The sequence below is a fragment of the Mobula birostris genome, chromosome 4 (genome assembly GCF_030028105.1).
Source record: "Mobula birostris isolate sMobBir1 chromosome 4, sMobBir1.hap1, whole genome shotgun sequence".
NCBI classification, from domain to species: domain Eukaryota; kingdom Metazoa; phylum Chordata; class Chondrichthyes; order Myliobatiformes; family Myliobatidae; genus Mobula; species Mobula birostris.
The window spans coordinates 163845017-163857527 of record NC_092373.1 but is presented as its reverse complement, the minus strand read 5'-3'; the positions used below and the strand labels follow the sequence as shown (position 1 = coordinate 163857527).

Genomic DNA, 12511 nt, shown 5'->3' with positions numbered 1-12511 from the left:
GGCAGGCAGCTCATCTTCTCCTATCTCTGCCTGCCTCAACGTCGAAGGTCGAGGTTCGTCGTCTGATGTGGACGGCTTGAAAAATGACAGTACAGTATGCTTGACTGTTGAGCCTCGCGCATTTTTCTATCACACAGTTATTTGTAAGGACTCAAACCATCTTGCAAATATGGCCTAAACCGACATACCCTTTCAAAATTAAAGTTGTACTTTATCATTACTCATTTGGTTTTGATTGTTATCCTTTCCTCTTCCAATTGCATCAGCTCTTTATCTATCAGTTCTTGGTCATGGGATGCCAAAACATCTTCAACATCATCTTCGTCAACTTCCACAAGCCAAACTCACTTTGTCCTTTCTTCGTTCACCACAATCAAAATGCTTAATTATGTCTAGTTTTACGCTAAGTGTAACACCCTTACGAGCTCTTTTAGGCTTTTCCAACACCTTAGAACTCATCTTGCAAATGGCTGCTCACAGGCATGTGTTTAAGCAATGCCGACGAGAATGCAGTTCCGAATCCAGGGGAGAGCGGCTGCTCGGGGCGCGCACTGCTTTTTTTTTTCTCACGCACTGCCTTTTATTGCACGCTGCTTTTTTTTTTCGCGTGCTGCTTTTTCTGTGCGCTGCCTTTTTTCGTAACTGTGAAAACACCTTCTGTTAGCGAAAACAGGGAACTAATGTAGGTCTTTCGTAACAGTGAGGTTTCGTAAAGCCAACGTTCGAAAAGCGGGGGACACCTGTATGTCAAGAACCACTTTAACAGAATTTATGGATCTTTGCACTCGCGATCCATTTGCAAGAACCCTATACTATACAGATATTCCCAGATTCTACACGTGGACTAATATGAGATGGGAAAGAAGGAGAATGGGGAAAAGAGTGGAGGAGTACTCCAGCATTTTTGAAGCAAATGTTCTGGGTCGAGTGTATACTGTTTCTCCATGAAGTGGTGACCTGTACTATTTGAGACTTCTTCGTCACACAAAGGGACCAGGATCTTTCCAATCATTGAAAACATATGATGGAGATATCCTTCCACCATTCAAAGACGTCTGCAGAGAGAGAGGTTTGTTGCAAGCTGACGTTAGCAACGAGAACCAGAATGCCCAGAGCAATGAGAGATTTGTTTGTCATCTTGCTAACAAACATTGAAATCAGCAATCCACAGCAATTATGGAACTGGTTCAAGAATGCAATGTCTGGAGATTTCTTATAAATGGAAAGGAGAACTATCAATGATCCTAACATCATGATCGATGAAAGGCATCATGGACAAACTCTTCTGTATTCCCAAGAGAAACTTGAGAACTTGGGCAAAACACTTGAAGAATATAACTTGCCGACACCAAGAAACGGTACAATTACTCAAAGCGCTGGCAATCTGGAATTTTTGCATGAACTGCAATACAACACAGACGAACAGCAGGAATTTGTTTCACAGAAGGAGCCCCTATTGAATAATGAGCAAAGAGAAGTATACGAATATATGTGCGACTGCTTGGAAAGGAATCTCTCTTCAATGATTTTCATTGATGCACCAGGAGGAACGGGCAAGACATTTATCATCAACTTGATCCTCGCTAAAGGTAGGGGAGATGGAGGTGTTGCTATTGCTGTAGCATCATCAGGTATTGCAGCAACATTGATGCCTGGTAGTGGGACAGTGCATTCACGATTCAAAATACCCCTCAAAGTTAATGAGGATGCCCTTTGTAACATTGATTAAAAACACCAATACTGCAAATTTACTCCAAAATGCAAAGCTTGTTGTCTGGGATGAGTGCCCCATGATTAGAAGGGAGAGCTTTGAAGCCGTGGACCGCACTCTTCGTGATGTATGCGGTAAGAGTGAAGGCCTTCGGGAGTATTTTAACCATTTGCTGTGGCAATTTCCATCAGCTTCTAGCAGTTGTGAACACGGAAATGATGCTGATGTGGAGAATTCATGCATTAAAAAATTATACTTATGGAGAAGCTTCATCAAGTTTCAATTGAAGAGAAACATACGATTGAGTGAAGGAGAAGGACGATATTCTCAGTTCTTATTGGATATTGGAGAAGACAAGATTGAGAAAAATGAAAACAATGGAATCGAATTACCTGAAGATACGATTCTGCCAGCAACAACTATAGAAGAATGCATTGATTTCATCTACCCGACATTCGACAATCCTGCAGAACTCTTCTCGAGGAATTCTATCTTGGTTCCTCTTAATTAAATGATGCGAAAAATAAACTTCACATGCATTAGACACTTCCCTGGAATCATGAAAGAATACTGCTCCTTCAGTGCCGTAAGTGAAGGAGCTAATGCCACTGAGTTTCCTACAGAATTCCTTGATTCTGTTGAACGCTTGTCGTGGTTTTTACAAATGATAAGGAAGCGCCGAAGATTCTCCAAGAAATTTTAAACTTCAATTTGCAAAGTAAAGCTGAGACAGACAGTGGACTAGGCTCTGTAAGTCTGCCTGTCGATGTTTTCACACAGCATTCTTTATAACACCCCTTCTGGGTTAACAGTATTAGCATATCTCTGTAAGTTTCAATCTAGCTAATAAATCAATTACTCTTATCTCTCTTACTTGGCTACATTTGTTTTTCTCGAGGGGTTAAAAGTACACAGGTTTCATTCAATGGTTACATCCCAAATACCATAGTAATCCCACGTACTCAGTAACAGACACTTAATGCACAGTAAAGGCATGGTCAACATCTGAATAAACACGATGTGCAATAAAAGCAACACTTAAAATAAACACGTAGAAAACAGAGTTAAAATGTTTTCCAATACTCTCTGGATTGCCACCACATAAACTGGAATTGAAGAGGGGATCTCCCAGCATTTCAATTAGGAACTCGGATCCACCAAGGCTTTGCAATGGAACGCGAATGATGGTGGAAGAACTGCACGACAATCTCATCGTAGCAAAGATAAATATTGGTGCATTCAAAAATGACATTGTCATGATCCCAAGAATTACTGTCAGTTTATCAGAAGGGGAAGATGTCCCTCTTCAGCGGAGCCAGTTCCCGATACGGTCATGCTTTGCTATGAGTGTACATAAGGCGCAAGGCCAAACCATGGAGAATGTGTTGATTTATCTGGAGAAACCAGTATTCCAGCATGGTCAGCTGTACGTGGCTTTAAGCCGGGTAAAAAGAAATGAAAATGTTAGAATATTCCTGAAGGGTGGCAGATCAACCAGAAATGTGGTCATAAAAAGTGTCTTTCGTTAAACGAGGGGGACCAATATTTGTCTTGTTACGCGTCTTTCTTCTTTAATACACTGAGTTCTTCTTCTTTAATTTTCAGAGCATATCACATCACACTGCACTACCTTTCAAAAGGTGCCCCAACGGGTCACCCAGATGTCTAGTATTGTATATTATTGACATTTAGTTTATGATATGGAAATATTGGCACATTTAAGTGAGATAGAAGCCTAATGAAACTTGGAAAGGTTTTGGAAATGGTTAAGTCTTCAATAGTAATTATTGTGGGTTTTATTGTGTTTACTCTTGATTGTAAAACAAGTTGTTTTAAAATCTAGCTTTAATGAAAAATGTAATATAGAACCTTTGTTGCAATCATTTGGGCATTGTCAGATACAATTGGTCATGGGTAACAATAATGGACTTCAACTCCAGGAAAATTATAACCTGCACACCTTTCATTCTATCACTGGAATATATTCCTTCATTGTCAATACACCACGATTCTGAAACAACTTGCCCAACAACTGCGAGGGAATTTTCAATGTAAATACAGCAATAGTTTAAAAAAAAATGGCTGCCCCTCATCTATTCTTTGTTCTCTTTGTTTTTCTGATAGGAATACTATTTTTGCCAGCAATACTTCATCAATGTCAATCACAGAAATAGCAAGTGCTACAACTAGACAAGACCGATTTGGTGGGCTCCATTTTTTCAACCCTGTACCCATGATGAAGCTAGTGGAGGTTTGTTTATGTTGTTTGCAAATGTAAAGGAAAATAAAAGCAAATAAAGTAAATGGAAGTATAGAAATTGTAACTACTCGCAGGTGTATTCTATTAAATTAGCTATGTTGTTCCTGTAAATAAAAATTGTACAAAGGCTAGCAGTTGGACAGTTTCTGCTTATAAGAATATCCTAGCCAATACTAGTATCACATAATACAGAATTTCAAGCATGAAATAAGCCAAGTAAGTCTGTGCTTTACATTTGTATTCTCCACATATCTCCTCTTCCTCTCTTCATCCAACTTTATTAGCATAACCCTCCATTCCTTTCTCAGAATAACAGAAATGTGTTTCTCTTAAATGCCTCAGTGCCATTTGCCTTAATTGGTAAATATCTTATAAATTCTACCACCTTCTAAATAAACTTTCATATGAGCTATTGGATTTACTAGTTACTATTTAGTATTTAGGTCTTCAGATGAAGAAATAGTTCTATATCTTTCCTATTAAAGATTTTCATGATTCTGAGGACATCAACAGATTCCTTCATCCTGCTCTTTTCCCGAGGAGAGCCCCAGCCTCTTTGGTCTCTGCAAATGAATAATTTATTAACTTTCTCATTTCTTACTCTTTGATATCAGTTACCCCACATTGCTGTTCAACATTGCTTACATCCTGGTTATGTTTCTAATCTGCCTCCAGGAAAGCTGTGGCTTGCAGAATTCTACCCTGGAATAGAAGTTTACCCATATTAACAATGTTAATTCAAATTAATAAAGCTTTTTCTCTATCTTTAACCAAATATTATTTTAGATAACTTGTGTTATTTTTACTCTAAATTGCTTTAAATTTAATTACTTTTTTGTATCAATGAAATCAAGAAAAAGTTTGATAAACATTTCCATGGATGGATACTTTATTAACAAGAGACTTTGTGTAATACTGCTTTTAATGCTTTTGAATAGGTGGTTCGAGCTCCAGAAACCAGCCAGCAGACATTTGAAGCATTAATGAATTTCACCAAAGCATTGGGGAAAACTCCTGTAGCTTGTAAGGTAGGTTTTCACCATATCCTTTGACATTTTATTCCTTAATCAACTGTCTTAATAGTACAGTAGTAAAGAGAGAGTTTTCACTTCTAGGATTAAAGCATCTTCCCCTCCTCTTCCCTTTCATCATTTTGAACAGACTGTTTGTGTTGGGACTTCCTTGTTTTCTCATTTGTTTCAACCAACCGTTCATTGTCATTATGTTAATTTATTTTACAATCCCCAGATGTATAACTTGTCCTTTTTCTTTTTCCTTTCTGATTACCTTTCCAGGTAAAAAAGTTATTTATTTGCACTTCTAATCCGGTGTACTGCATTCACAATGTTGTTTCTTCCACATTGGAAAAACTAAACACAGATTGGTGACTACTTTGTGGAGCATCTCCATTCAGTACAGGGTGCAACTGTAAGCTTCCTGCTGATTGGCTCTTTAATTCTCAATTCCACTCCCACTCTGACCTATATGCCTGTGGTCTATTGCACTGTTAAAGCAAGGTCCAAAGTAAGCTTGTGAAATGGCATCTTAATTTCCATCTGGTATGTTGCAACTGTTGGACTTGATATCAAATACTGCAGCTTCAGGTACCTTGCTTTCTATGTCAGCTGATCAGTCATCTGTGATATTGGCTTGGATTTTCACTTGCCTTTAGTGTAGATTGATCTAGACATATAGCTCTGCATTTCAAAGCTATTACATTCCTGTTTTTGTAGTCGGTCTCTATCTCCTCATTTCGTAACTTTTACATCCCTTTGTTCATATTCTCACTCTTTAATGCCCCCACTAACCAAAAGACCTTGTTTATAGATGATTCCCATGGCAATCCTGACCTCACTGTACCTGAAGGTAATCCCTTTGTCCTATCCACATTTCTCCACTACTGCAATTTAAAGCCAAATTGCCTTCTCTCTTTCCAAATTCTGTCAAAAGGTCATTACCATGAAGTTAACAATTTTTCTTTCCACAGTTGCTGTTGTGCCCATGGAATGCTTCCAGCACTTTCTTTTTCTATTTCAAATTTTCACCATCAGTAGTTCTTGTTTGTTTTTGTTTTGCTTTGGAGTTAGGATTAACTCCATGTCAGTTGAGTGGTTCAATTGTTTTCTAAGTCTTACATTAAGTAAAATCAGTTTGGAGGTAATTCCTAAGGCATATAGATCCTCAAAATCAAACCACCTCTTCATTGTCAATCTTGCCTCAAAGCAATACTGTCATTGAGTCTTTAGAAGCAACAATTTAAAGAAAAAGATATTGCTGTGACAATTGTTAGAAACATTAATTTAATAACTGACTTAGACTGGAGTTCTGTGTGCTGCACTGGTAATCAGAAGAGAGGAACTGTTTATCTTGGAAAAACCATTGCCTTGTCTAACAATGTTTCCTTTGTCAAACTTGATTATGATGAAAGGCTATAGCGTATACATTATTTTAATCCTATCTGTCTTAAATAAGACAGGGAACAGGAGCTGCAGCTCGATGATCTTCTTCTGGTCAGGGAGGGTGAGGTGGTGATAGAGAGGAGCTATAGGCAGGTAGTCACCCCGGGACCACAGGAGACAGAGAAGTGGGTAACAGTCAGGAGAGAGAAGGGCAAGAAGCAGGTACTAGAGAGTACCCCAGTGGCTGTCCCCCTTAAAAATAAGTATTCCTGCTTGAGTACTTTTGGGGGGGGGAATGGCCTACCTGGGGGAAGCAACAGTAGTTGTGCCTGTGGCACAGAGTCTGGCCCTGTGGCTCAGAAGGGTGGGGAAAGGAAGAAGGCAGCAGTAATAGGGGACTCTATAGTTAGGGGGTCAGATAGGCGATTCTGTGGATGCAAGAAAAACACAGATGGTAGTTTGCCTCCCACTTGCCAGGGTCCAGGATGTTTCTGATCGCGTCAATGATATCTTGAAGTGGGAAGAAGAACAGTCAGAGGTGGTGGTACATATTGGTACCAACGACGTAGGTAGGAAAAGGAAGGAGGTTCTGAAAACAGACTACAGGGAGTTTGGAAAGAAGTTGAGAAGCAGGGCCTCAAAGCTAGTAATCTTGGGATTACTGTCTGTGCTACCTGACAGTGAGTATAGGAATAGAATGAGGTGGAGGATAAATGTGTGGCTGAGGAATTGGAGCAGGGGGCAGGGATTCAGATTTCTGGATCATTGGGATCTCTTCTGGGACAGGTGCGACCTGTACAAAAAGGACGGGTTGCACTTGAATCCGAGGGGGATCAATATCCTGGCAGGAAGGTTTGCTAAGGCCATTGGGGAGAATTTAAACTAGAATTGCTGGGGGGTGGGAACCGAACTGAAGTGATGGAGGAAAGGGAGGTTGGCTCACAAATAGAGAAAGCTTGGAGACAGTGCGAAAGGGAGGATAGGCAGGTGATAGGCAAGGGACACGCTCAGTCTGATGGTTTGAGATGTGTCTTTTTATTATTAATTTTTTATTGCAACACCAACAAATTACATTCAATACAACCAGTTGCCAATTGCATTTTGACTGATTAACCCAGCAACCCCCCAACCTTCATCACTATCCCCCTCCACCCCTCTCTCCCCCCCATCCTTCTCCCCTCCACCAACCAACTGAATAGTAGTACACAGACAAAGCATTCCTATTTTAACAAGAGATCTTTTAAGTTAGATATCAAATTTGTCCACATTAAGATTGTGTTTGGTCGTGCATCATTTACTCTTGCTGATGAAAGTTCCAGGTAAGAAATGTCCAAAAAGTTCCGAAGCCAGTGAGTATTTGAAATATCATGGGGAGGTTTCCAACGCTGGACTACAATCTCCTTAGCTGCAGTCAGGCCTGCCAGCCAGATTTTGCGTGTTTTTTCCGTCAGGAAACGGTGGGAGTCATCATTTAGAAGATGTACAGCAGGGTCCATTGGTAATTGTACCCCTGTTAGTTCTGTAAGATACTGATAACCTTACCCCACAAACCAAAAACCCCTGGACATTCCCATACAACATGTATAAAAGAGCCAACGGTTCTGTGAGAGCAAAATGAGCAATATGGGTCCGGAACCAGTCCCATTTGATATCCAATTCTCAGTGTTAAATATGCTGTATGACAAGTGTATATACTGATGATTTGGGTTTTTCGAAGCACCGGCAGCGTTATCCCAAATCGCATCCCAGTCCAAGTCTTGTCCCAATTCAGATATGTCCCTATCCCAGGCTTTCATTCCCGATGTGAGTATATAATTCTGGGAGTTTAATTTATCATAGACATATGACACTATCTGTACTGGAGCACCCTGTATCCAACTTAAAATGGGATGGTCCTTTAAGTTTGACCCCTAGGGAATGCTGTAGGCTCTACAAGCTGATCCTACTAGAAAGTAGAAGAAAAGAGAGTGTTTATCAATATTATATCGAGATATCAGTTCTTGAAAGCTAGGGATAGTACTTGCCCCATTAATATCTTGAAGAGTAGTGATACCTTTATCCTCCCAAGTTCTGTTAGTGAATGGTTTCCCCCCAGATAGAAGATGATTATTGTTCCATAATGGAGATGATTTGCACTGTACGCTTTTAAATTTTAGGAATTTTTCTGCTGCTCTAAACACTTGTAGAATATAGGTTAAAATTGGACCGTAATACAAATCATATTTTTTGGTAGACATACCTATAAGGAGAAAGTCCTTCAACCTTATTGGTGCTATTAGCTCTTATTCTATATTTTTTCATGATGAAACTTTATCCTGCTCCATCCAATAGCTAAGACTTTTTAATACAAATGCCCAGTGATACAATTTAAAATTTGGACATACCATTCCCCCATCCGACTTTTTGAATTGTAGAGCTGACCACTTTATATTGGGTTGTTTACCATTCCAAACATAGCATCGTAGTAAGGAGTCCAGTTTTTGCCAATATCCTGCTGGGGGTGCAAGTGGGATCATTGAGCTGATAAAATTAATGCGGGGTAAGATGTTCATTTTAATGACCGATTATACGGGCTGGGACTGATGCTGGCAGGTGTCTCCAGCTATTGATGTCTTCTATTTTTTTTTTCAGAATTTAAGAGTAATTTGTTTTAGCCACAGATGATAGGGAAGTATTAACTTTAATACCCAAGTAGAGGACCTCATTTGTAACCTTAATCTGGGGAGGGAGAGACAGCTTACTATTATCCGTATTAATCAGCATCAGTGCTGATTTTGACAAATTAACCTTGTATCCTGAAAGAAATCCAAATTGCTCCAGTGTTTTTAAAACATAGGGGAGAGTTTGTTGAACATTTGCCATATAAACTAGCGTGTTGTCTGCGTAAAGTGATTTTGAATGCAGTGTTGTATCTATTGTAATTGGAGAGACCTGAGGAGAGTTTCTAATTAAATGTGCAAGCGGTTCAATAGATGTAGTAAAAATTAAAGGATACAAAGGGTCCCCTTGTCATGTGCCCCATCCTATGTCAAATAACTCTGAGAAACCTCCTCCCACACATACTCGGGCTGAAGGATTAGCATACAGTATTTGAATCATATTGATAAATTTATCGCGAACTTAAATTCTTTTAGAACTCTCCAAAGATATGGCCATTCAAGACGATCGAACGCTTTTTCAGCATCTAGAAATAGCAGGCCACGGGCAGGTGGGATTTTATGTGTTGCACTCAGTATGTGTAAGAGCCGGCGAATATTATCAGATGTGAGACGCCCCCTGATAAAGCCCGTTTGATCTGGGCTAATTATTTTCCCAACTACTGTCTCAAGTCTACTGGCTAAGACTTTGGAAAATATCTTGAGGTCGGCATTTATCAAGGAGATTGGACAGTAATTGGCACACTCCAAGGGGTCCTTACTGGGCTTAGGTATAACTGTGATCAGGACTGTGTTTAGATCTCTATGGAAAGCGCCATTTCCAAAAGCATAATTTAATGTTTCTAACCATACTGGTCCAAGAATATCCCAAAGTGCTAGGTAAAGTTTCACAGATATGCCATCTATACCTGGCGTACGGTCCTTATTTGTAGCTTTGACTGCTTTAAGTAGTTCATCCAGTGGAATAGGAGAGTCTAGAGTTTTGGTGTCCTCTAATGACAACGTAGGGAGGTCTAATCCACTAAAAAAATCTATGAAGTCATTCTCAAAATGAACTAAACCACTTGTATACAGTTCTTTAATCCGTGAATGTCGCGTTTATTTCCTCTGTTGAAGATACTACTCCACGCTTAGCACATCTAATTGCTGGTATAGACCTTTTAGCTTCCTGTTGTTTGAGCGTAAGAGCTAAAAGATAGCTCGGTCTGCTGCCTTCTGCGTAATACTTACGTTTGCTTATATGGATCATATATTCTACCCTGCTTCTTAATAAATTATTTAGTTCTGCTTGTTTTGTTTTGAGATTTTCTTTTGTTATGGTGTATATCCTTGATCAGGTGATGGAAAATGAACCTGGTCAGGTGCCAGGTCTCTCAGTGGGAGAGCATTTTGGAGATAGTGACCACAATACTATCTCCTTTACCATAGCATTGGAGAGGGATAGGAACAGACAAGTTAGGAAAACGTTTAATTGGAGTAAGGGGAAATATGAGGCTACCAGGCAGGAACTTGGAAGCATAAATTGGAAACTGGTGTTCTCAGGGAAACTTATGGAAGAAATGTGGCAAATGTTCAGGGGATATTCATGTGGGGTTCTGAGTAGGTACGTTCCAATGAGACGTGGAAAGGATGGTAGGGTACAAGATCCGTAGTGTACAAAGGCCGTTGTAAATCTAGTCAAGAAGAAAAGAAGAGCTTACGAAAGGTTCAAAAAACTAGGTAATGATAGGAATCTGGAAGATTATAAGGCTCATAGGAAGGAACTTAAGAATGAAATTAGGAGAGCCAGGAGGGGACACGAGAAGGCATTGTGGACAGGATTAAGGAAAACCCCAAGACATTCTACAAGTATGTGAAGAGCAAGAGGATAAGACATGAGAGAATAGGACCAATCAAGCATGACAGTGGAAAAGTTTGTATGGAACCAGAGGAAACAGCGGAGGTACTTAATGAATATCTTGCTTCAGTATTCACTGCGGAAAAGGATCTTGGCGATTGTAGGGATGACTTGCAGTGGACTGAAAAGCTTGAGCATGTAGATATTAAGGAAGAGGATGTGCTGGGGCTTTTGGAAAGCATCAAGTTGGATAAGTCACTGGGACTGGACGGGATGTACCCCAGGCTACTGTGGGAAGCGAGGGAGAAGATTGCTGAGCCTCTGGCAATGATCTTTGCATCATCAATGAGGACAGAAGAGGTTCTGGAGGATTGGAGGGTTGCAGATGTTGTTCCCTTATTCAAGAAAGGGAGTAGAGATGGCCCAGGAAATTATAGGGCAGTGAGTCTTACTTCAGTGGTTGGTAAGTTGATGGAGAAGATCCTGAGAGACAGGATTTATGAACATTTGGAGAGGCATAATATGATTAGGAATAGTCAGCATGGCTTTGTCAAAGGCAGGTCGTGCCTTATGAGCCTGATTGAATTTTTTGAGGATGTGACTAAGCACATTGATGAAGGTAGAGTCATAGATGTAGTGTATATGGATTTTAGCAAGGCATTTGGTAATGTACCCCATGCAAGGCTTATTGAGAAAGTAAGGAGGCATGGGATCCAAGGGGACTTTGCTTTGTCGATCCAGAACTGGTTTGCCCACAGAAGGCAAAGAGTGGTTGTAGATAGGTCATATTCTGCATGGAGGCCAGTGACCAGTGGTGTGCCTCAGGGATTTGTTCTGGGACCCCTACTCATCATGATTTTTATAAATGACCTGGATGAGGAAGTGGAGGAATGGGTTAGTAAATTTGCTGATGACACAGAGGTTGGGGGTGTTGTGGATAGTGTGGAGGGCTGTCAGAGGTTACAGTGGGACATTGATAGGATGCAAAACTGGGCTGAGAAGTGGTAGATGGAGTTCAACCCAGATAAGTGTGAGGTGGTTCATTTTGGTAGGTCAAATATGATGGCAGAATATAGTATTAATGGTAAGACTCTTGGCAGTGTGGAGGATTAGAGAGATCTTGGGGTCCAAGTCCCTAGGACATTCAAAGCTGCTACGCAGGTTGACTCTGTGGTTAAGAAGGCATGCGGTGCATTGGCCTTCATCAATCGTGGGATCGAGTTTTAGAGCTGAGAGGTGGAGATTCCTACTGGTTGTTGATGGAGTAGCAGCTTTTCGTAGTTGCTCCCATTTTACTTACTTTACTGTTTCCAACCTGTTTTGAAATACTTTTAAACATGATTTTGTTTTACTGTGAGTGCAAGGGGTGCCAAAGGTACTAGAAAAGAAGAAGATTCTCCTGCATCTTTGGAATCTATTATGGATTTGCTTCGAAAACACAGAAAAGAATCTTCCAAGGAATCCCAGCAGAAGTTCCAGCAACTCGGCTCTGAAATTAAACAAATAGATGCAAAATTGGATTCTATTCAAAAGACCTTAACTGAACATGATAAATGGATAGAAGAGAATGAAGCAACTCTGACGATTTTGGATGTGAAAATTGATGACCTGCAAAAGCTTTGTCTTAATTTTTCATTAGACTTAGAT

General features: G+C 40.1%; 1 protein-coding gene across 1 annotated transcript in view; it reads left to right on the top strand.

The window, feature by feature from the left end:
* hadh (hydroxyacyl-CoA dehydrogenase) overlaps positions 1-12511 on the top strand; it is a 51622-nt gene that overhangs the window by 20159 nt on the left and 18952 nt on the right. Inside the window, exons 4-5 of the mRNA XM_072256391.1 lie at positions 3836-3962; positions 4910-4999. Of these exons, the coding sequence (XP_072112492.1) occupies positions 3836-3962; positions 4910-4999 (217 nt within the window). The remainder of the gene's footprint in view (positions 1-3835; positions 3963-4909; positions 5000-12511) is intronic.